This window comes from Lissotriton vulgaris, chromosome 2_1 (genome assembly GCF_964263255.1).
Source record: "Lissotriton vulgaris chromosome 2_1, aLisVul1.2, whole genome shotgun sequence".
In the NCBI taxonomy this organism is placed as follows: Eukaryota; Metazoa; Chordata; class Amphibia; order Caudata; family Salamandridae; genus Lissotriton; species Lissotriton vulgaris.
Window position 1 is genome coordinate 144,021,326 of NC_141687.1, and position 19,839 is coordinate 144,041,164.

The following is a 19,839-nucleotide window of genomic DNA, read 5'->3' on the forward strand; positions in this document are numbered from 1 at the left end:
AAAGGGATTTTGGAAAGATGGTGACCTACAGTTCTTTTTTAGAGGTTTCAAATATGCCAACAAACCTATTTTGCTATTGGTATTAAAGCATGGAAAGAGGTGTTAGGTACGAAAGGCCTGATCAATAAGAAATAGTATAAGATGATTTGACCTAACACTTGCTTTTCAGAGTGAACAGAATATATATAACTAAATAACTGTGCCAGAGAGCTTCTCCAATCCAAACTAGTTAAAGTAAACTAATATTCTGCTCTTCATGTCCTACAGACCAAATTACTCCTCATATATATATTACATCATGATTCCATGAAACGCTAACACCGGTCAGCCCATCACCAGATTGAGTTTGCCAGAGATGCAAAAAAGCTGCATAACACAATACACTAAAATTGGAATAGCGACAAGTGAATATACAAAACACACTTTCGGTGGTCAGTTATCAGGGTGAAGTAAACATCTCCTCCCCATCAAAGAATCACTTATAGGTCCATATGCTTAGAAAACCGTGAAGTTTCAAGACGTGAACATTCTACAGTAAAAGGGCACCTCAAATTGTGCAGATCCTAGGACGGCCCATTGCCTGGACATAGGTCATTATTATTGATGCTCTGCAGGCAAACAGTTTCATTTATAGAAGAGGTATGAACCAACTTGAATGTAGCGCTTATTTCACATTTCTGCAAGACGAGGTTCAATTTCAATTCAATTCAAATAATCTTTATTCGGATAAGAGTTTCCATAAAAGCACAATTCATCACCACCAGCAGGAAAAATACAATCCAAGTTTAAAAAGACGAGGTTCAGCAAACAGGCATATCTACAGCTTTATATCTAGTAAAGTGAGCTGTAGGAGAACGTGTGAAGGGACAGTGGGCCTTTAGGTAGCAAAATGTGGTGCTTTAAGTTGTTCTTTCCTTCCCCGACATTTCTCAAAGCTCTACGATATTTAACATTAGGAATAAGCAAATAGTGTTTGCTACTGACTGAACATCAGGAAACACAGTTAAGGATATTAGAGTGAGTTTTAAGATAAGCATTATCATTGTGGCAACTGTATGAGTCATGTATGTCACTTTTTCCTGAAAGGAATAATACACATTAACTTCTCTGACGGAAATGTACAACCCCATGTTTGCATGGACGTAAAATTAGCAACTCTCTTTCTAAGCATGACAAAGATGAATGGCTACAGGTACGCATTTTAAAATTTCAAAAGTATCCCTAATCACTGGTGCTTGTAAAACGCAGGTTAGGAGCTTGGGTTGTTATGATTGTTCAGGATAGACAACAGATATAATCCACGTAGAGTCCTGTAGACATTAGCTTTGCAATGTTCAAATGAATGAGTGAAAAAGATTCAATATAATACTACAGATTATTCTACTCTAACATTTCCTAAGAGTAGGATCATTTGTAGTATTCTTTCTATTTGGAAGCATGTTTTGTGGAACGTTCTATGTTAAAAATGTAAATTTGCTAGGTCGTGACAAAGGAAGTCCCTTTTGTTTGCAATAACAGATATTATGTGTGGCAATTTGTATCGCAGGAGCCTCACAAATGAGACGTCATTTGAATTCAAAAATCTGATTAACCCATAAATTAAGTGCGAAGTAACACTTATTTGAGGATATTTTTGCCATATTTGGTATATTGTAGCAGGCGCTTCTGGTCAACCTCTTACAGAAACAGCTATTCATTTACATTGTATCCTGGTAAATTTACTACAAAAAGAAGTATAATTTTGAAATGTATAATTTAGAATTGCGACCTGTGTGTCAGGTATAAATCAATGCTTCAAAATTGTTAAGAGCTTTTTATTGCAAGTAGATTAACTTTTAAACTATCAACTGTGTTGGATAACACTGGCCATTTGCTTGTTCAACCTACAGAGGGTACATGCAGATTCAATATTTTAAAGGTTTGGGTGACCTGCAGTGGCCCTCAATATGACCCTTTTATCTGGACATTTATTTCTAGTGAAACAGTCCCCACATAACAGTCAGTTTTCGACAGATGTAGTAGAAAAATCAGCTGTGTATATCCTTAGGAAAGTGCCGCCCGGGACTACAGTAATCATCAAATCAAGACTGACATTTTGGCTGTTCCGCAATCACCTATACCCCAATCTTTTGCTGTAATACAAAATATAAATAGTAATGGTGCCACAGAAAGCACAATTACTTCCTGAAAAAACATAAGATGGATGATGTCAATGTGAGAACACGATGAAGAGCAATATCCTTATTTTCTTTTAAATTTACGAGAGATAATTACGTTTGATGTCTATTGACTCTTACTTGACATAAAGAACATTATAATTGTTTTAATGCAGTGCATTACGTAAAAGATTAATACCTTTGAGGCCTTTAACCTGTAGTAGTGGACTGCTCTCTGGAGCCATCTCAAAAGAGTCCCAGCGGCCACATTACCTCCAGCTTTTCTCTCCATATTTTCAACGGTGAATGTGGACTTTTTAATGTTGGATTCCAGTAGTTCTAATGTAGATTCAGATAGCTGAAATCAATCAGATACATTCACAATGAATGTCTTGGGCAAAATTGGAGTATTTTGTATCGGTATTTTTCTCTTGAGTACAGTTTTATCTCCCAAATACTTACAGCAGCCTATGCGAGACATCTTTGGACCAGCAACTTGTTAATATAAAGAGATGGTGATTAATACATTATGTGTATGAAATATCACACATGGTAAGAGACTGACACAGGAAAGATTGAGACATTTACTCTATTCAACAAACAAAACAATTATTCATTCCCTGGGAAGAAATATACAGACTAACTCCTTCTCAGTTAACAGAACAAAGTAATCTTCTAATACATTGCTTTGCATGCAGAATTAAAAAAAATAAACATGTTATGGTGTACTATAACTTGCTGCCATAAGGAATGCAAGTTATGGTCACAGAGCTTGACAGAGGTCCCAAAGTCTTCCATTCGAGAAATTATGGAGTTTGCAACCACAAATTACCTTTCTACAATTTACATATTTCTTTAAAAAGCAACCGTTTCTGAACCACAAATAGAAAAGGTATTAAGGCGGCATTCCCTTCTCTTTGCTAGTGGCAAAGGTGCATCTAAATGATTTGACTATAATTTATGTCGCCAAAAACTGCTGAGTTACCAACTCCCCAGTTGGAGTAGTAACTGATTTTCAAAGGTGAAGCTGTCCCCTAGGGGCAGTTTCCTCTTTGGGAATCATGTCCATGGGGTTGTGAGGAGCACACAATAGTTAAGGGGACCACTGCATGCTTCCCCCATCCCCACTATCTTCCCTCAGACATAGGCTAAGGAGATTAAATAACCCACTTGATGTGGACGTAGCGGTATAGAAATTAATCAAAACAATCGGCGTAGATCCCAGAACAAACATTTTAAGACCCTGAAATAAAAGTGAGTTCCATTTGAAATCTTTAACATATCCACGGAGTTCTAATGTCACAAAGATCACCAAACCACCCTTTGCCCTCCCTACACTACAAAAGGAACAAAGTAGGTTTTATATCCTTCAAGAAAAAAGATGTATCTAGTTCCCACGTTTCCTGTAAACACACCACTTGGTATGTTTTAACAAACTGCACCCAGTTATTATTGTAAAATTTTGCGAAAAGCCTGCGATGTTCCAGGTTACCAACCCCAAAGCCTTCTTATTTCCACAATTGATATACTGATCAGTGGCCAGGGGTGCAGCCAGGACTGGCTGAATCTCAATAGCTGGAAATGAATCACAGGAATCTAAATGACTGAAGGGAGAAAAGCTATTCTTCAAAGGCACTGGGAAAGGGCCCATTGGAACTGTATGGAAGGACCAAAATGTATTGAACTACATTTTTTTGTGATCAATGGGGTGTTACATACAATATCTGGCTCATAGAAAAAACCTAATGGGAGCAGATACCTGTGTGGATGGGATACTTGTTAAAACCAACTATAGCTAGAATGGGTGCTGCGATATGAGGATTATTAAAATCAACCACTATGCAGACATCTGCCCGTCTCTTTGCATCTGGTCCGAGCAAAACTCTCCCTTGTTCTTGAATTCCCGATAGATATCCGGCATTGCGCTTTTAAGAGGAGGGACATCTGCTAGTACTAAAACATAAGGAGTTGCTTCAGGGGGTAAATTTACCACCATCTCCAGTCAGGGGACAAATGGTTGTGGGACGTCAGGGAGGAATGGACCTAATGAGGGATTTCTAGCCATAGGAATTTTAGGGGCGGGGGGGCTACCAAAGACCTGGCTGAATGTAATGACAAGGCAGTAGCCTGTACTTGTCTCACTTCAGGGCAAATTAAGCCTTGCTGCATCACTAAAAGTGGGGCTCCTCCAATCAGCTGTCTCAAATCCTTATGAAGAGCCTCTAAGACCTTTAATTGATCTCCCAGCAATCAAATACATACTTCAATTGATTCCAATTTTAGGGCAATAGAGACTAGCTGTGGGGACCCTGTACAGCTGAGGCACCAAAATCGGCATTCTGCTCCCGGATAACCCGTTCCGTCAGGTGCGTACACTTCAAAGACTCCGTCCGAACCCCAACAGTGACTGAAATAACTTTCGATTTGGAAACCGCATTCCTCCTTCTGCACTTACCCCTCAGGCTAAAAGTTGGGCAGACAGCATTAAAAGAGCCCTGAGTACACCCCTCACTAATGCCACTTCCTTTTATAGCACAAGAATCACCATGGAGCATTCCCTCACCATTCCCCCGACTATAAGCAACCGACACTGGACATGAATCCAAAGATTACATTACCGTCTCCCCTTGGGTCCCTACAACGAGAGAAGCCAGAGGGAATATCTTCTCTCATCATGGAAAGCCTTCTTTCCCCAAATTCAATCTCTTTAGAAACAACATTCACAGCTAATGAAATAAACCCTTTGATGTTCTACTCTCTCCAACGCTGGATCACCACCTGACTCAACAAACTTCCCAGCTTCACTTTCGAACACCCATCCTATTCAATTGCCTTCTTTGTAGTCTCCTACTGCTACCGCCCTAATGTGCAGTGACTCAGCAACTAATGAAGTCCATTTCAACTGGCACAATGTGGCTTTTCCCGGAGTACACCTTATTTCAATTACTCTTCCAACTCGAACCACCTACAAACTGCAGACCCTAGGCAAATCACTCAGAGCTTATTAAATCCTAGTCCGAATGTCATTGACCAACTTACTAACGTGGGGTTTCCCTCCCCAGTCATTGACCACCCTCCTATAGTGGGGTTTCCCCCCTTCGTCTACACTAATCCTCTTGTGTCTTCCCTCACCCTCACTGCGGGTTACCCCTCAAAATCTCTTGCACAGATTCTTAACAGAATGGAACTCAAATTCAACTCTCTAGCTACAGAATTAACATATCTTAGACTGAATCTCTCTAACCAGAACACGCAGGCCCGCCCCTACACTTAATATACTTCCCCTACTAGTTCTTCCAACCTCTCTCAATGCTCCACTTGGCCGACAATTCCTCTTTGCAGGCAGGCACACAGGCCTTACCATGCTCACTGCTCTCTCTCCACCTCGAAACTAAACGCCCTTAGCTAATCCTATCTCCCTAAGTTTAAGGCGATCAACCATTTCCCCTCCTCCAACATCCCAGTAATTATGGGCTTAAATCGAGTCCCTGTAACTCACAACTCACCCAGACCTCCTGCGCAATACACAACCATCCACACACGCAAATCAGCTAAGGATAAACCTAACATTCTTTCTTGCATGCTTGTTACCTGCAGATCTGCAGCTCTTCATGCTTGGGAGATTGTGGAAACCATCCTAAGCGAGGTTATTGACATTGCTTTCCTCACAGAAACCTGGCTCAATGACCACTCAATGGCCATCCTTGTCCAACTTACTACGTCGGTTACTCCATCATTAGACATGACAGAACTGCTAGAACGGGTGGAGGTCTAGCCATAATCCACAAAACCAAATTTCAACCCTCCCTTCTAAAGAATGCTGAATACTTGACCTTTGAATACCTCAGCATTGAACTCAATGTCAAAGGCTCCCCACCTATCAAATTGCATAATATCTATCACCCTCCTGGCAAGCTCCTACCCTTCGCCAAAGAGTTATCTGACCTAACTCCTTTCTCCCTTTCTGACTCGAAGAATGTGTTTTTAGAAGATTATAACTTTCATTGGAATAATGCAGAAGATCCAACTGTCAGGCGCCTCGCTAACGATTAATGATTTAAAGCAACTCTGCATCAAACCCACCCATATCAAAGGTGCTACACTTGACGCAATCATCACGAGTAATGATCTTCTCTCCCTTATTGCCATCATCCCCATTGACTGGTCCGACCACCATTTCATTCTGTTCAACATGTTGATCATTGTCTTTCCTCCTCCAATCTTAAATAACAAAAGTACAGTGTGGACCAGAAACCTCAAACAAGTCCCTCCTACTGAACTCGGGTCAAAAATTCATGCTCAACCTCAAATTCTACCGCTCTCCCAAACAAGCTCATCGACCACTTCAACTGACCAAGTTGCACAGCTTAAACTAAAACAACAAAGAGTAATCCAATCTAAATCTTGGTTTAATCCTGAGATCAATAACGAAAAAAGACAACTTATACTGGCGGAAAGTGAGGTTCCGTGATTCTGAACCCGTTTCGTAAAGGTCATCGTATCGTGACGATTTTGGTAGTAGCGAACCGCAAATGACGAGTGCGGCAAGTATGAGTGTTTTCGTCATGTTCGATTGATGGATTCACTATGAACTTAGAGGTTTCGTTCTGAACCTTTGGGTTCCATTTTGTGTACGGCAGCCATTTTGTGGTTGCCCTCACATAGGCCGATGACTACGGCCGAATGAGTCTTTGGGACACGTGCACCGTTAGCTGACTTTTAGATGACCTGAGCGAACTGACTTTGTTGCCCGAAGCTAACCTTGCTGAGCCAGTTTCTTGTTCGGCAGCTGGTCAAGATAGAGATCAAAGAGCAGGACATTGCTGAGTTTATGGTACATGCACACACCCTTCTATCTTGCTTCTCATCTGTTTCTGTTCCTTCTTTTATGGCCTATTTATGATTTGGGTTGTGGTCCTTTTATTATGGGTTTGTCCGGCCTGTCCGAGCAAGAATGTTGGGCTTTCCCGTGTAATTGATGATGGACTGGACAACTGAAAATTGGGCTTGTCGTTATGCGATACCTTTTGCAATATCACCTGTGATTGGCTAGTTTGTAAATAATTGGTGTTTGTCAGGAATGTGAATTTTAGCATAAAAGACGATGTCTCGCAATACGAAAATTGAGCAGTCTCTAGCGAACTACCCGTGTCGTACTTCGTAGACTTCTGTTCCTGGTTGCAGCCAATAAATTTGATCTTTGACGTCACCGAGAAGTATCCCGTGTCTCTGTATTCTAAGACAGGTGAACTCGAAGACATTGGGCGTGGCCCTGGCGCCGCTGGGTTAAAAAAACCTGGTTTCTTCAAAAGAACTTGGAGACAACACCCCTCGCCATTACATTTGGCTCTCCTTAGATCTGCAAGGTTAGCTTATAAGAAGCACATTTTCAGAGAAAAAGCATCTTTTTTCAGTTCCCAACTTGATCGTGCTACAAATAGGCCCAGAGAACTTTTTAACATTGTCAGAATCAAACCTCATCTGCCTCTCCTGACTTAACGGACTCCAATGAAAAATGTGAGGAAATTGCCAGCTTCTTCACAGACACAATTGACAAAATTGATCAATCCTTCCCTCAAACCGTGGCTTTTCCTGCTTGCCAAATCTCTCTTACCAACTTCCCTTTCTCCACATCAACCCTTCCTCCTGATTCTTTCTTCAATCAATCTACTCCAATTGATGCTTGTGTCATCCTTTCCAACACACAACTGAAAAACGACGCTACTTGGACTAATTTTAAACCCATGACAAGCTTGAAATCTTTAATATCATTGCGAAATTAAAGCTGACCTCTCATACCAAAGACCAACTCCTGGCAAATCTAGTACACAACCTAAAACCTCATCATTCACCCTTGTTGGACAAAAATACTCAACATCTCCTACACCTCTGGGTGTGTCCCTGACTCCCTTCAACTTGGGCAAATCACTCTCATCGATCCTAATGATTCCAACAACCTCCGTCCCATCTCTAACCTCCCACTCCTAGCTAAAACCATGGAGAAATATGTCTTACAACAACTCAACAGACACATTGGCAAATATAACCTACTGGACTCCTTCCAATCCTGTTTCAGGAAAGGCTGTAGTACTGAAACCGCCATGCTTAACATTGCTGACAAAAATCATTGTTCCTTAGAGAATGGTGATGCTTGCTGTGAGGAGGAACTCACCGAGGTATCTCCCTGGGCGGATCATTCACGTTGTCCACCAAAGATCGGGTATTTCGGGCCCACTTCAGGAGTCCCGATCCCAGTTCTGAAACTCCATGCCGTCTTTCCGTGTCCCTGCAGAGAGCCGGCGGCAGTCAAGACCCGGAAGGAGTTAGACATGACACAGGAAGTACACGCATTAAACCAATGAAAGCGGAGGTCGTGGGGAAGAAGGCGGGCCGGATTGGAGAGTTAAATCGAAGGAGAGGACGCCAGAGGAGGAGGTGGAGAACATTCAGCGGGACCAGACCAGCGTGACAGAGCTCCGGAAAGAAGACGGCGCCGAAGAGGAATCGGATGAACCGTGGTGTGAGAACTGGTGGAGTCCCCCGGAGGATGCTGGAGAGCGGCCATGACTCTGGAGAGTTACGGCAGGGCTGGTGAGTGGGATGTTACAAGGGACGGAGGGCGGAACACGGGGAGGTGGCGGTAGGAACTAGAGGATACAGAAAACACGCTTTGTAGTTGTTAACCACAGTTATCCTGACATATCGTTCTTGGCCATAGTATTGTGACGTACCTGCTTGTAACAACTGCCTTCATTTAATGGTTCTCGTGTCAAAGACCATTACCTGGGACAAGGTTTCTGGTTGATTTAAATATTCGATTACGCATCCAAATAGGGTGTGATGATCAATGCTCTTGTGTTTTGTCCCTGCACAGTCTGTACCACCATACGTTGTTTTGTACACTCATTCATTCTAAATTCCTCTTTAATTTGCTAAATCACTGGACCCTAGAACAACCCAGAAAACGAACACTGTGTGGTGTGGTGACGGTATACACCTTTGAAGACTCGTAGGATTAATGTTCTGACGGCCCCTTTCTTTTTACCTCTTTTATGAGCTTCCGGGGAAATCCTGTGGTCTCCGATGAAGAGGAGCTTGGAACGACAGCCTTAACAGCCCTCCTTCGAGAAGAAGAAAAGCAGGAAGAAACCTATAGTGATTCACGAACCTTTGTTCCCCAACCAATTATTAATAAACAACCTATTCGCACTTATCTTCAGCCTCCACGCCTGTTTATCCAATCTGCGCTCCCACACTTGCCTTCTTATCCTACTAGACCTCTCAGCTGCTTTCGATAACATCAACCATTCATCCTTACTAGAATCTCTCATGTCTTGTTCTGGCCTGAATGGCGCAGTCCTAAACTGGTCACTTCCTACCTCCAACACCAAACACAACAAATTAAAATCAACCCCTGCCTCTCCAATCCTACTCCTGTCTCTCTTGGTGTCCCCCAGGGCTCAGTTCTCTACCCCTCTCTCTTCAACCTCTTCATGGAACCCCTTTCTATCATTTTGAAACAAGCCGGGACCAATTAACATCATTAGGCCAATGACACGCAATTCTACTACAAAATCAAATCACACAGCGACATCCTTCATCTTAACAAAAGTCTGAGCAAGATTCAATCCTGGTTTTACTCCAACCATCTAAAATTGAAACTCAACAAAACAGAATTGGCTGCCCGGCTTATAACAGACTGAAAACGGTTTGATCACATCATGCCTTCCCTCAAGTCCCTTAACTGGCTCCCCATTGAAGGAAGATGCATCTACAAGACCGCCTGCATCACCCACAAAGCACTTCAATCTCAATCTCTGGACTACTTAACCAATAAACTCACAAGAGTAGGCAGTTCCAGATCGATGAGAAGCTCCAATGCTCTTCTCCTCGTTCTCCGCTACTAAAAAAGAAATCTACCCAGACTCGCTCCTTCTCAGGAAATGCACCTAGCATCTGGAATGCCCTTCCGAGGGAACTTCGTTGCAACCCCTCCTCCCCTGGCTTCAAAAGAGACCTTAAACTTCATCTCCTCAATAAATACTGGAGCCTATGAATCTTTCGGCACCAGATGTCTTTTGGACTCCTGTTCAGGTCATCCCTCTGCTGATCTGCTGGCCTTTCGTTCTCCTTATTGTTTACAACTGTCTTGCTCTCCATGGTCCCTCATTTTATTTTTTTGTTCTAACCACATTTCTGTATGGCCCTTTACTGTGTTCTGTTAATGCTGGTTCTAACTTAGCCCGTATTTTATGTCCCTTAATTTTGTTAATTGTTTGAGTTACACCATCCCTCATACCCCTTGAAATGTTTCCTTGTTATATTTAATTGTGTGTTCCTCTGTCATACCTCCCCTTTTTTTTAACTGTGTGTACCCTTTCATCCTTAGAATGTTTACCTTGCTCCTGATTCAATGGAGATATCTCATGTTGCTTATTGTATTATGTATTATCCATTGTTCCATTGATATTTGCCACGCTTCTTGCTTCTGTAAAGCGCTCTGATACCTCTGGGTCTAGCCAACGCTATACAAACAAACCTTTGAAATAAATAAATAAATATATAAATGAAATGGTAGCAGCCCGGTGAGCAGATGATGGTGACTTGGAAGCAAGGGCCCCCACCTTACTCTTCCCCATCTCCGAAAAATGTGGGCAGATTTAAACGAAAGGATCAGAAACCTAGTAAAACCCTTTGAGATTGTAAGCAATAGCTGGCCCTACCAAAAAACAGATTGCTCATGTGTCCCACAGGTTGGCAGAATGACACCACTTGTGTCCCTTGAAGCACAGTTACCCTCCTTCTCTGTTCCAAAGATACACCGCTCGCAAAGGGGTTACAACACGAAGACACAAGAATTCTTGATGCTCGGCGAAAAGTTTCAGCTGAGTGTCATTTTAAATAAGTCTACCCAGGGCTAAGACCACTATCATGGCATGGGTGGGTACGCGTTATGTACTTGATACAGAGCAACAGAACACATCATGTGGATGTTTCCCCCCAATATTGGGCCCAAATCAAGGACAGCAGGCGAGAGGGCATGTGGCGAAGTATGCGCAGTCCCGCACCAAACAGGGACGTGTGAAGGAAAACTATGACGGGGTCTGTGGAGATAGCCAATATGCAAGGGGGAAATCCTTACAATATCATAAATGACAACTGTGAACTGGACAATATCTAGTGCAAGGATGTCATTATTGGTCCACCGGGGACAAATTCACACCAACTTATTGGGACAGCAACATAGGATGCGTATACATACCTTGGATCTACATGGAAATCATTTACATAAAGAGTGGTTATCCTAAAAATCTGACATTGATGTAGCTCTACTGGACAAAAGTTGGAGACCAAGGAGCTAGTGTGATTGGAATTACTTGTAAAATTGTACCTGTATTTTATCAAAGCTGCTGAGCTCATTCAGGAAGCGGTCCATGTTGGCCATCTGCCTCTTGGCTCCCTTAGACCAGGTGAGATCTGTATTGGGAGATTTTAGAATTATAATGATCGAAGCCATCAGCTCCTCTGTATCCACGTCAGGCTTCTGCATTCCTCTAAGTTCTCCTAAAAAAAAAGATTATTATATCCGTGTTAGACCTTTGTCCATTCTCGCATCAGAAGATATCCTTTATTTACACAAACTAGTTATGGTGTCTTTACTATCCTGAAATGCCAAAACAAAATCACAAGTTTATTAGAGAAACACGCAAAATTAATTTTAGAAATTAAATTTTTACATGATGTAAAGCTATTTTTTTTCCAGTTAATCTCAACCATTTCAAACTGGCATCGTGATGTGCGGCTGTGTATTACTGCTAAAACTGTCACAGCATATTTAATATTCCTCTCGACGAATGAATTTGTAATTCTAAGTAGTTCAACCCAGAACATTTCAGGCTGCCAGAGAGCTGTACACTCCAGTGGGCGAAAATAAGAGAAACATTCACAACTACATATTTGCAATTTGATTGTAAAAAGCAATAAAAAAGTACTGTTACAAATGAGATTTTCTGCTTCGTGAAAGTCAAATGTCACCACATGGGGAATAGTACTTCATAAATACGCAATTACCTATTTATTTAGTTGCTGTATTTTATAAGGTGACTAGCTTACCCGTTGCGCCTTGCTGCGATCTCAGAAGAAAGGAAATTTAAGGAAACTTGTTATGATAACATTAAATTTACATTGTGTCATTTTTATTGAAACATATTCATTTTAATATGGAAAACATTCTAAAGTGTTGTTTTAATTCTGTTTATTTATTCGAGTGCTTGTGGATACACAGTATTTTTTGTTTTTCCATCTGTTGCGTACACGAATAAATCTGAAGGTTTTCCAACGTGTGAGCTGGCCACATACCGTTGTCCATGTGAGAAGCACGGATTCTCCAAATCTAGTCCACACAATTGCAGCGATTGTCCTGGTGCTTTGTTGATGGTCATAGCAAAAGTGAGTCGCACCGGAAACTGTAAACGTTCAGTATTGGAAAGATTATGAGGGCCCTGGGGGGGCCAGTGGGCCGATATTTAACAAAAATTTTTTTGCCAGAAACCTTCGCGGGAGTGTACACAACAACTTTTAAAAAAAGAAAATTTTTAAATTTAATATGCAATTTTTTTTTTTTTTTTGCCAGAAACCTTCGCAGGAGTGTACTAAACAACTTCCCAAAGTTTCATGGCGATCGGATGAATGGTGTAGTAATGCATATAGGACAAACAGACGTTTTTATATGTATAGATAGATAACTTACAGTATTTTCAGAAAACGGATTCATCCAGATCAGTCAAGTGCTAGGCAGTTATCTACCCTTGCAAAAGCAGCTTACCTTTGCATTATTGGACTAGTCTTTCTTGAAATAATACGACTTAAAACTAATTTAAACTCAAATGTTGCTAAAAATTAGTTTTGTTCTAATAAGAAACAAAGTGCATTCAGTCCATTTTTTTCAACTTTGCAGAAGCCGGACTATTGGCTTGTTAGAGGAACCGAGTGGAACCATCGCAAATATGGTTCCAAAATACACTAACAGAACAATTATTTAGTCACCTTCGGAATCGCTTTATGAGTAAATTCCCAAATCCATCAACCATGTGTTTTTCGTTACACACAGAACAATAGCCGCCACCGCGGTATGGAGGTGGGGGCGTCTTATGGAGGGGGGCGTCTTATGCGGGGGGCCTAGCTCCAGGTGGCCCCCTCCAGCACGGTGCACGGGCGGGCCAGAGAGTTCCGGACTGGGTCCGTGGCTTGGTAGCCACTGTCTATGCACTTTGCAGGGGAGCCCCCGGAAGTTCCGTTACGCCACTGGGCATGTTACTGACAATGCAAGGTCCAGGCCCTGTCCTGTGACGTGGAGGGGCGCCCCAAGGGTTGCCCTCCTAGTGTACTGTGGACTACCGACCCAGACCTAGGTGTAGCAAATAAAGTGGTGGTAGCTGTATGCAGTGTTTTGAGATTTATAGTTTGACCAGATGTTTTTTTATTGTGTTGAGACAGTGTGGCCTACTGACCCTTCGTTTACATTTTCGCTGCTATATGGCACCCAGAACCTTGCACTGACATCACATTGTATTCGAGTGCATGAGAGTGTTTAATGAGCATGCAATATGTGTGGTAGAAGAAGTGTGTGTGTGTGGATGTGCATGGGTGTGTGTGCGTATGCGTGCGTGTTTGTCTCTATGTACCGAAAACCAGTGGGATCCAACCATTGGTTTAGCAGGGGAAAAGATGGAGAATGAGGACAGCTTTCCCAGACAGCGCAGCCACCCACAGAGCCATCTGAAGCCGCTCTAACTCCTCCATCAACCCCACTACTGTCTCCCCATCCATTAGCAGCCTGGAGGGGGGGAAAGTTCAGATACAGCATGCATAGGACTTGCGTACACCTCCAGAGATGGCGGACCTATCGCATGGGATTCGAAGGAACCCAATGCATGATCAGCATGATTTAATTCTTTTTTGTGAAATAGCAGTTAGATGTAGTCGATGGCATTTTGGAAAGCCCCTTTATATAAAGATCTTCGTAACTTTTTTCCCTGCTTCTCAACTGTTCCACACTCCACAGCCAAGTTACCTGTTCCTGTTCTTATCCTTTATTTCCTGCCAATGCTGTCAACCTTACACCGTTTCTCAGTCATGTGTGCTGTTTTGGTAACTCTTCTGCAAGGATTGCCTTTCAGATGATCACCACCTTCAGTTTCAGAACCAGTAAATCATGGCCATTGATTTGCCTAGCCCTTAGTTTAGTTTGTTCCGTCCGGTCCTGCTTTGGATTTGTCCTAGTCTGTCCAGTTTAAAGGTAATCATTGGTTCATTGGGGTGTCCAGGCTCCACCTTTCTAATGCTTTCTAACACTTAACCCTTAACCCGAAGTGGACCACTTTACCCATTCATCTACAATTGACATCAATATTAAATTAGTTATTTGCACGTGTTGTAAGATTTGTGGTACCAATGCTAGATGAAACTCCTCTGCTATGTCCAGACGTTTGTTTAATGAAATAAAACATAGCTTACTTAACAATTTCCCTCAATGTGTTCATTGTAAAGATATTCGACGTGTTTCACCCTTGGGCACTATTTGACGAGAGCTTAAGCAAGACTGTAGGGAATCTTTATGGCTCTTTCCTTTGCTGTCAGATGTCTGTGTCTTTAATAGTTGGCTACTTTTAGAATCTGATTAAGTTCCTTCCCCATGTGCCCATACATGATGTCTTTTTTTGAGGCCCCAGTGGTGTACAAACCGCAAAAGAGACCAGAGTTGAGTATCATGCATGGGACCAAATGCACAAACTTGCTTCTTCTGGGGCCCACAACATGGATATCCAACATGTCTACCATTACTTTCATTACCACTGGGGCCACGACACGGGCCTCACAAAAATCTTGCAACCCCTTGCAAATAACCATTATAATACTGATGTCAATCGCAGATGTTTGTGTCTTCTGGTCTTCATCCTCTCTGTATGCAAGACAATCCTAGCCTATCCTGTCCTGCTGTGACTGTCCTAGCATATCCTATCCTGTTGCAATGGGTGTCTTACCCTGCCATGTTGCAAGAGTAGTCAAGCCTATCTGATGAGATTGTCTTAACCTGTCCTGCCCTACTGCAAAACTGTCCTAGACTGCCCATTCTCTCTTGTTGCAAAACTCTTTTCTCTGATCTTGTCATGCCGGTGATCTTATTCACTTTTTCTGAGACATTGATTGCCCTATCAATGACAGAACCGGGAAAGAGCTAGTCTTTCTGTGGGGGTTAGAGAATAAACTGCCACTCCTTTTCCGCAAGTTAATCCCATGTCTTTTTAGATCATCAAATTGCATCATACTGGCAAAGTAGATTGTGTACCTATTTGGTGAAGACTTGGGTTAACACTTTGGCTCGAACAATCCCTTTTGGGGTTTGGCCAACAGAGACCTGCATATAGTTGGTCCCTCTATTAAAGAGCAGAGACAAGATAAAAAATAAACATTGGCAAAGAAAATAAGTCTTGTCTCCGAGACCTATTGACTAGTTTTTGGTCCATGCAGTACAGCAACTGCAAAAATGCAGATGCTGAACAGCATGCACAACAAGCATTTGCAATGCAATAGGTCTCGCATTTGCGAGAGTTTAAGCTATTGGCATTGTAAATGACAGTGTCTTTTATTTATCTGTTTCATCTGTTTTAAAAACAGCATATAAATTAAAGGCATTGTCATTAAAAATGTTAATTGCTCAAACTCTCATAAATGCAAGACCTATTGCATTGCAAATACTTGTCGAGTGGATGCAGGAATATTTGTTGGATCAATTTCACTGTGCTGTTCAACAAAAAAAAAGTCATATTTCACATGGTTCGCTTTTTGGGAAATCATTCTGTTTAACTCTCCCAAAAAAGCAACTTTTACAACAAAAGATGCACACTCAACTACATTACACACAATATACATACAGACACCTCACGAACAGAAACATAACCACATACCACGCAGTATGCACTCACACACACATAATCACACTTTACACACTGTCAACATACAGCACATGTTCAGAGCTAACACATAATCACACATATAAAGCACAAACACACACACAGAGCTCACACTATTAGTATCAATAGTCCAACATTAAATACTCGAGACCAGCATCAGCAAAATAAAGAAACTACAAAGACACACATGGAGATACAGACGCACACACACAGCTACACAGATGGCATTTTTTTAAGTGTGTTTCAGTCTAGGCAGTGTTAACACATCCTAAACTGTGAAATTCATAAAACCCGAGAGGACAAAAAGGATACAAAGATACCCAGCAGACGAGAAAGAGAAACACTGCTTTCTGCAAAACTAAAACGTGCTGTTCCCCCAGGATGGGCTGGCACCGCATGCGTTACATTCTCATCACAAGGGCCCCTTCATGAGGGTTTAGCACTTTAGAGCAGTTCCCTTCCAGGGCGACAGGGGGCATTAAATAACACCAGTCATAAAACAATTAGGCAGCTGGGCAAGGAATAAAGCGGGTCCCTCTGAGATTTATAATTTTATGATTTTTAAGATATTTTGGATATTTCGGATCTAATGTGTTCGCACTCACCATCAGCAAGGTCTCGGCTGCTGTGTCTGGAAGTGGGGGGGGGGTCACAATTCATGCAGAAAGCGTATTACGATGCCCCTAGGCCGATCATCTATGAAAAGAGAAGCCAGGACTTTGGAAAGGTAACATGTGGGACCGGAAGACAAGCAATGCATAGGACAGGAAGGAAGGTAATGCGGAAGACCGGCCAATGATAAGGTGGTGGCGCCTACAGTCAGAAGACAGGCATCGTGTGGGACAGGAAGACTAGCAATGAGTAGGTCTGGAGAACGGGCAACTTATAGGGCCAGAAGACAGACAACTCGCAGACTGGAAAACAGGAAAGTCTTAGGACCGTAAGCCAGGAATCGTGTGGGACATAGTAGTTGCATCGGTACACCTCGCCCCCCACAACCTTCACCGCCCAAATGACACACAGACAAGTAAGTTGGGAAAAAGAAGTTGCAGGTTTATTTGTGATACAAATAACAGAGCGGGTTAACTGACAGGCGACCCCCCTTAAGCCCCGCCACCCCTCGTGGCAGGGCGCCTGAAGTTGAGCCAATGATGCGGACACAATGGCCCTGGCCAGGTGTCGATCCTGGGAGGCACCAGCCTCCCACCGGTGGACCTATCGTCCACCTGCCCCACCCTCCAGACAAGGGAGAGTCAACTCACACCTTGCCCATCCAGGCGGGGCGTTATTAGCAAACCCCCGGTTGTTCAGGCTTACAACCGCCCTAAGGACTAACGGGGTGCCGTTGAACCAAGTCCCCGAGAAGGGCCCCTCGGCTTATATATGACTCAGCGCTGTGCATTTGCACTGGGGCTTCAGGTCCTGTTCCTGCGCCTGTCCTGCATGGGGGATCGCCCTGTAACACCTCCTGCAACCTAAAAGAAACATAAACATCATTAATAAACCCCCCTCACCACTTCCCCCCTTTCAGCGGGTGAGCGGTAGGGAGGGGAGCTGAAATTGCGGGCCTCGCGTCCGGGGTCGTGGGGTGAGGGAAAGGGCCTAGGAGGGGCTAACGGGCCTAAGGCTGGCGAGGGACAGCCTTGCGACCGCAGTGGTAGAGGGGCAGCAGCAAAGAGGACGCCGGGAGGAGGAGCTCACCTATAACCTCCCAGGAAGGGGGGGGTGGCCTGACCTAGCGTGGACCCGCCTCCCCGCCCCCTCCCACCCAAGGGCTGGCCTCGGTTCCCTGCGCCCTACTACGGGGTTTGCCCTCCCATGGGGGTCCCTTGCAGGGACCTCGGGCATCCTTCATAGTAGTTGCATCGGTACACCTCGCCCCCACAACCTTCACCGCCCAAATGACACACAGACAAATAAGTTGGGAATAAGAAGTTGCAGGTTTATTTGTGATACAAATAACAGAGCGGGTTAACTGACAGGCGACCCCCCTTAAGCCCCGCCACCCCTCGTGGCAGGGCGCCTGAAGTTGAGCCAATGATGCGGACACAATGGCCCTGGCCAGGTGTCGATCCTGGGAGGCACCAGCCTCCCACCGGTGGACCTATCGTCCACCTGCCCCACCCTCCAGACAAGGGAGAGTCAACTCACACCTTGCCCATCCAGGCGGGGCGTTATTAGCAAACCCCCGGTTGTTCAGGCTTACAACCGCCCTAAGGACTAACGGGGTGCCGTTGAACCAAGTCCCCGAGAAGGGCCCCTCGGCTTATATATGACTCAGCGCTGTGCATTTGCACTGGGGCTTCAGGTCCTGTTCCTGCGCCTGTCCTGCATGGGGGTCGCCTTGCCACTTTTTCCACAGCCTTGGGCGTGGCACCCGCTGCGCCCAGGGCCCCCACTACCTAGCCTTAGTCCTACTTTATCTACACCCCGCTGTTTCTAGCGCTTCCCCCAGGTCTAATAAGAATTTCGCCATGCCCACTCTGGACAAATGTACTCCATCAGATTCCCAGCAACCAATGGATTTGGCGTGCAGCAAGCCATGCCTGATGAAACCTACCCCTCTTTGTTCGCTGATTTTGCACATCGCTGCGTTGACGCGCCTGCGAGTGCTTCTAATGCCTCCTGTGATATTGCTCCATGCCAGATGGTTCAGGGGAAATTTCTGACCAGTATCTGTTGCACTGTCCTAATCAGCCGCTCAAGCTGCTCAAATCCCTCCTCATTGTGTCTAATAAACGCCTCTTGCTTAACGCCACCAGGTCGTTCCCCCCAAGGTGCATCACCAGGATGTTTGGCTTTTGCCTGTGTTCCTACAATAATCCACGCAGCGACCTCAACGAGCCTGTACCAAGTTGGGCTGCTGTGGGACACTGCTGTTTTTCCTGCGTCCTTAACTGCCTGACAATGTGGTCTAGGCTCTCCTACTAGAGACAGACTAACCAGACTAACCCTCACTAATATACTGCCTCCGGACAACGATTGTGGACCAGAAATTAATAAATTAATTCTATCTAATCTAAAACTACTTCTTCTGTACAGTTTCCCGCTGATGTCACCATATTGATAAGGTGGGTGTAAATACACTAAATACACCAGGTGGAGACATGTTTTGATATAATTCAAAGAGTTGTCAACGTACTTGAAGGGTTTAATGCTTTTATTTTATACCGACCAACTTTGTTTTTGCAGCATATAAATTCCCCATGTGCCTGTGTCTTGTTGGATAAGAGGGACCTGCTGTACCAGGTTCCTTAACTATGGGTTACCAGCTTAGGGGGGATATCATGCCTGAAGTTCTGAATATGTTTAGCATGTGTGAGCGTTAAAATTGAGAGGACTACTGGTCATTGGAATGAATGCCAGCTGTGGAGACAGCACATGCCATCCTATCTGCCCTCCCCGGCGTGGGCATTTTGTTCTCTGGCATACAGGAAGAAATCCCTTGCACTGGCATCGTATATGTATAGGGCTGTACTCACTTTTTACACTGCCCTATTGGTACCTTGGATCATTTATTCAAATCTATACTTGCAGCAAAGTCCTGTTCACCCATTCCCGCTGGATATTGTGACAAGTAATTCAAACATCTGGCCCTTCATGTACAGAGAATGTTCAACAATGCCACTACCTTGATCAAGATGACAGGACTAGGCGTCCAGAGGCCTGAACTGAGAGGGGGTTTTCTACCAGAAGATATAACTACTCAT

General features: G+C 43.7%; 1 protein-coding gene across 1 annotated transcript in view; it reads right to left on the minus strand.

The window, feature by feature from the left end:
* The window catches only part of LOC147729701 (dynein axonemal heavy chain 17-like), a 1,258,223-nt gene that overhangs the window by 852,333 nt on the left and 386,051 nt on the right, over positions 1-19,839 (minus strand). Inside the window, exons 22-23 of the mRNA XM_086954021.1 lie at positions 11,548-11,720; positions 2,356-2,514 (exon numbers count right to left, since the gene is read on the minus strand). Coding sequence (XP_086810147.1) covers positions 2,356-2,514; positions 11,548-11,720 — 332 coding nt within the window. The remainder of the gene's footprint in view (positions 1-2,355; positions 2,515-11,547; positions 11,721-19,839) is intronic.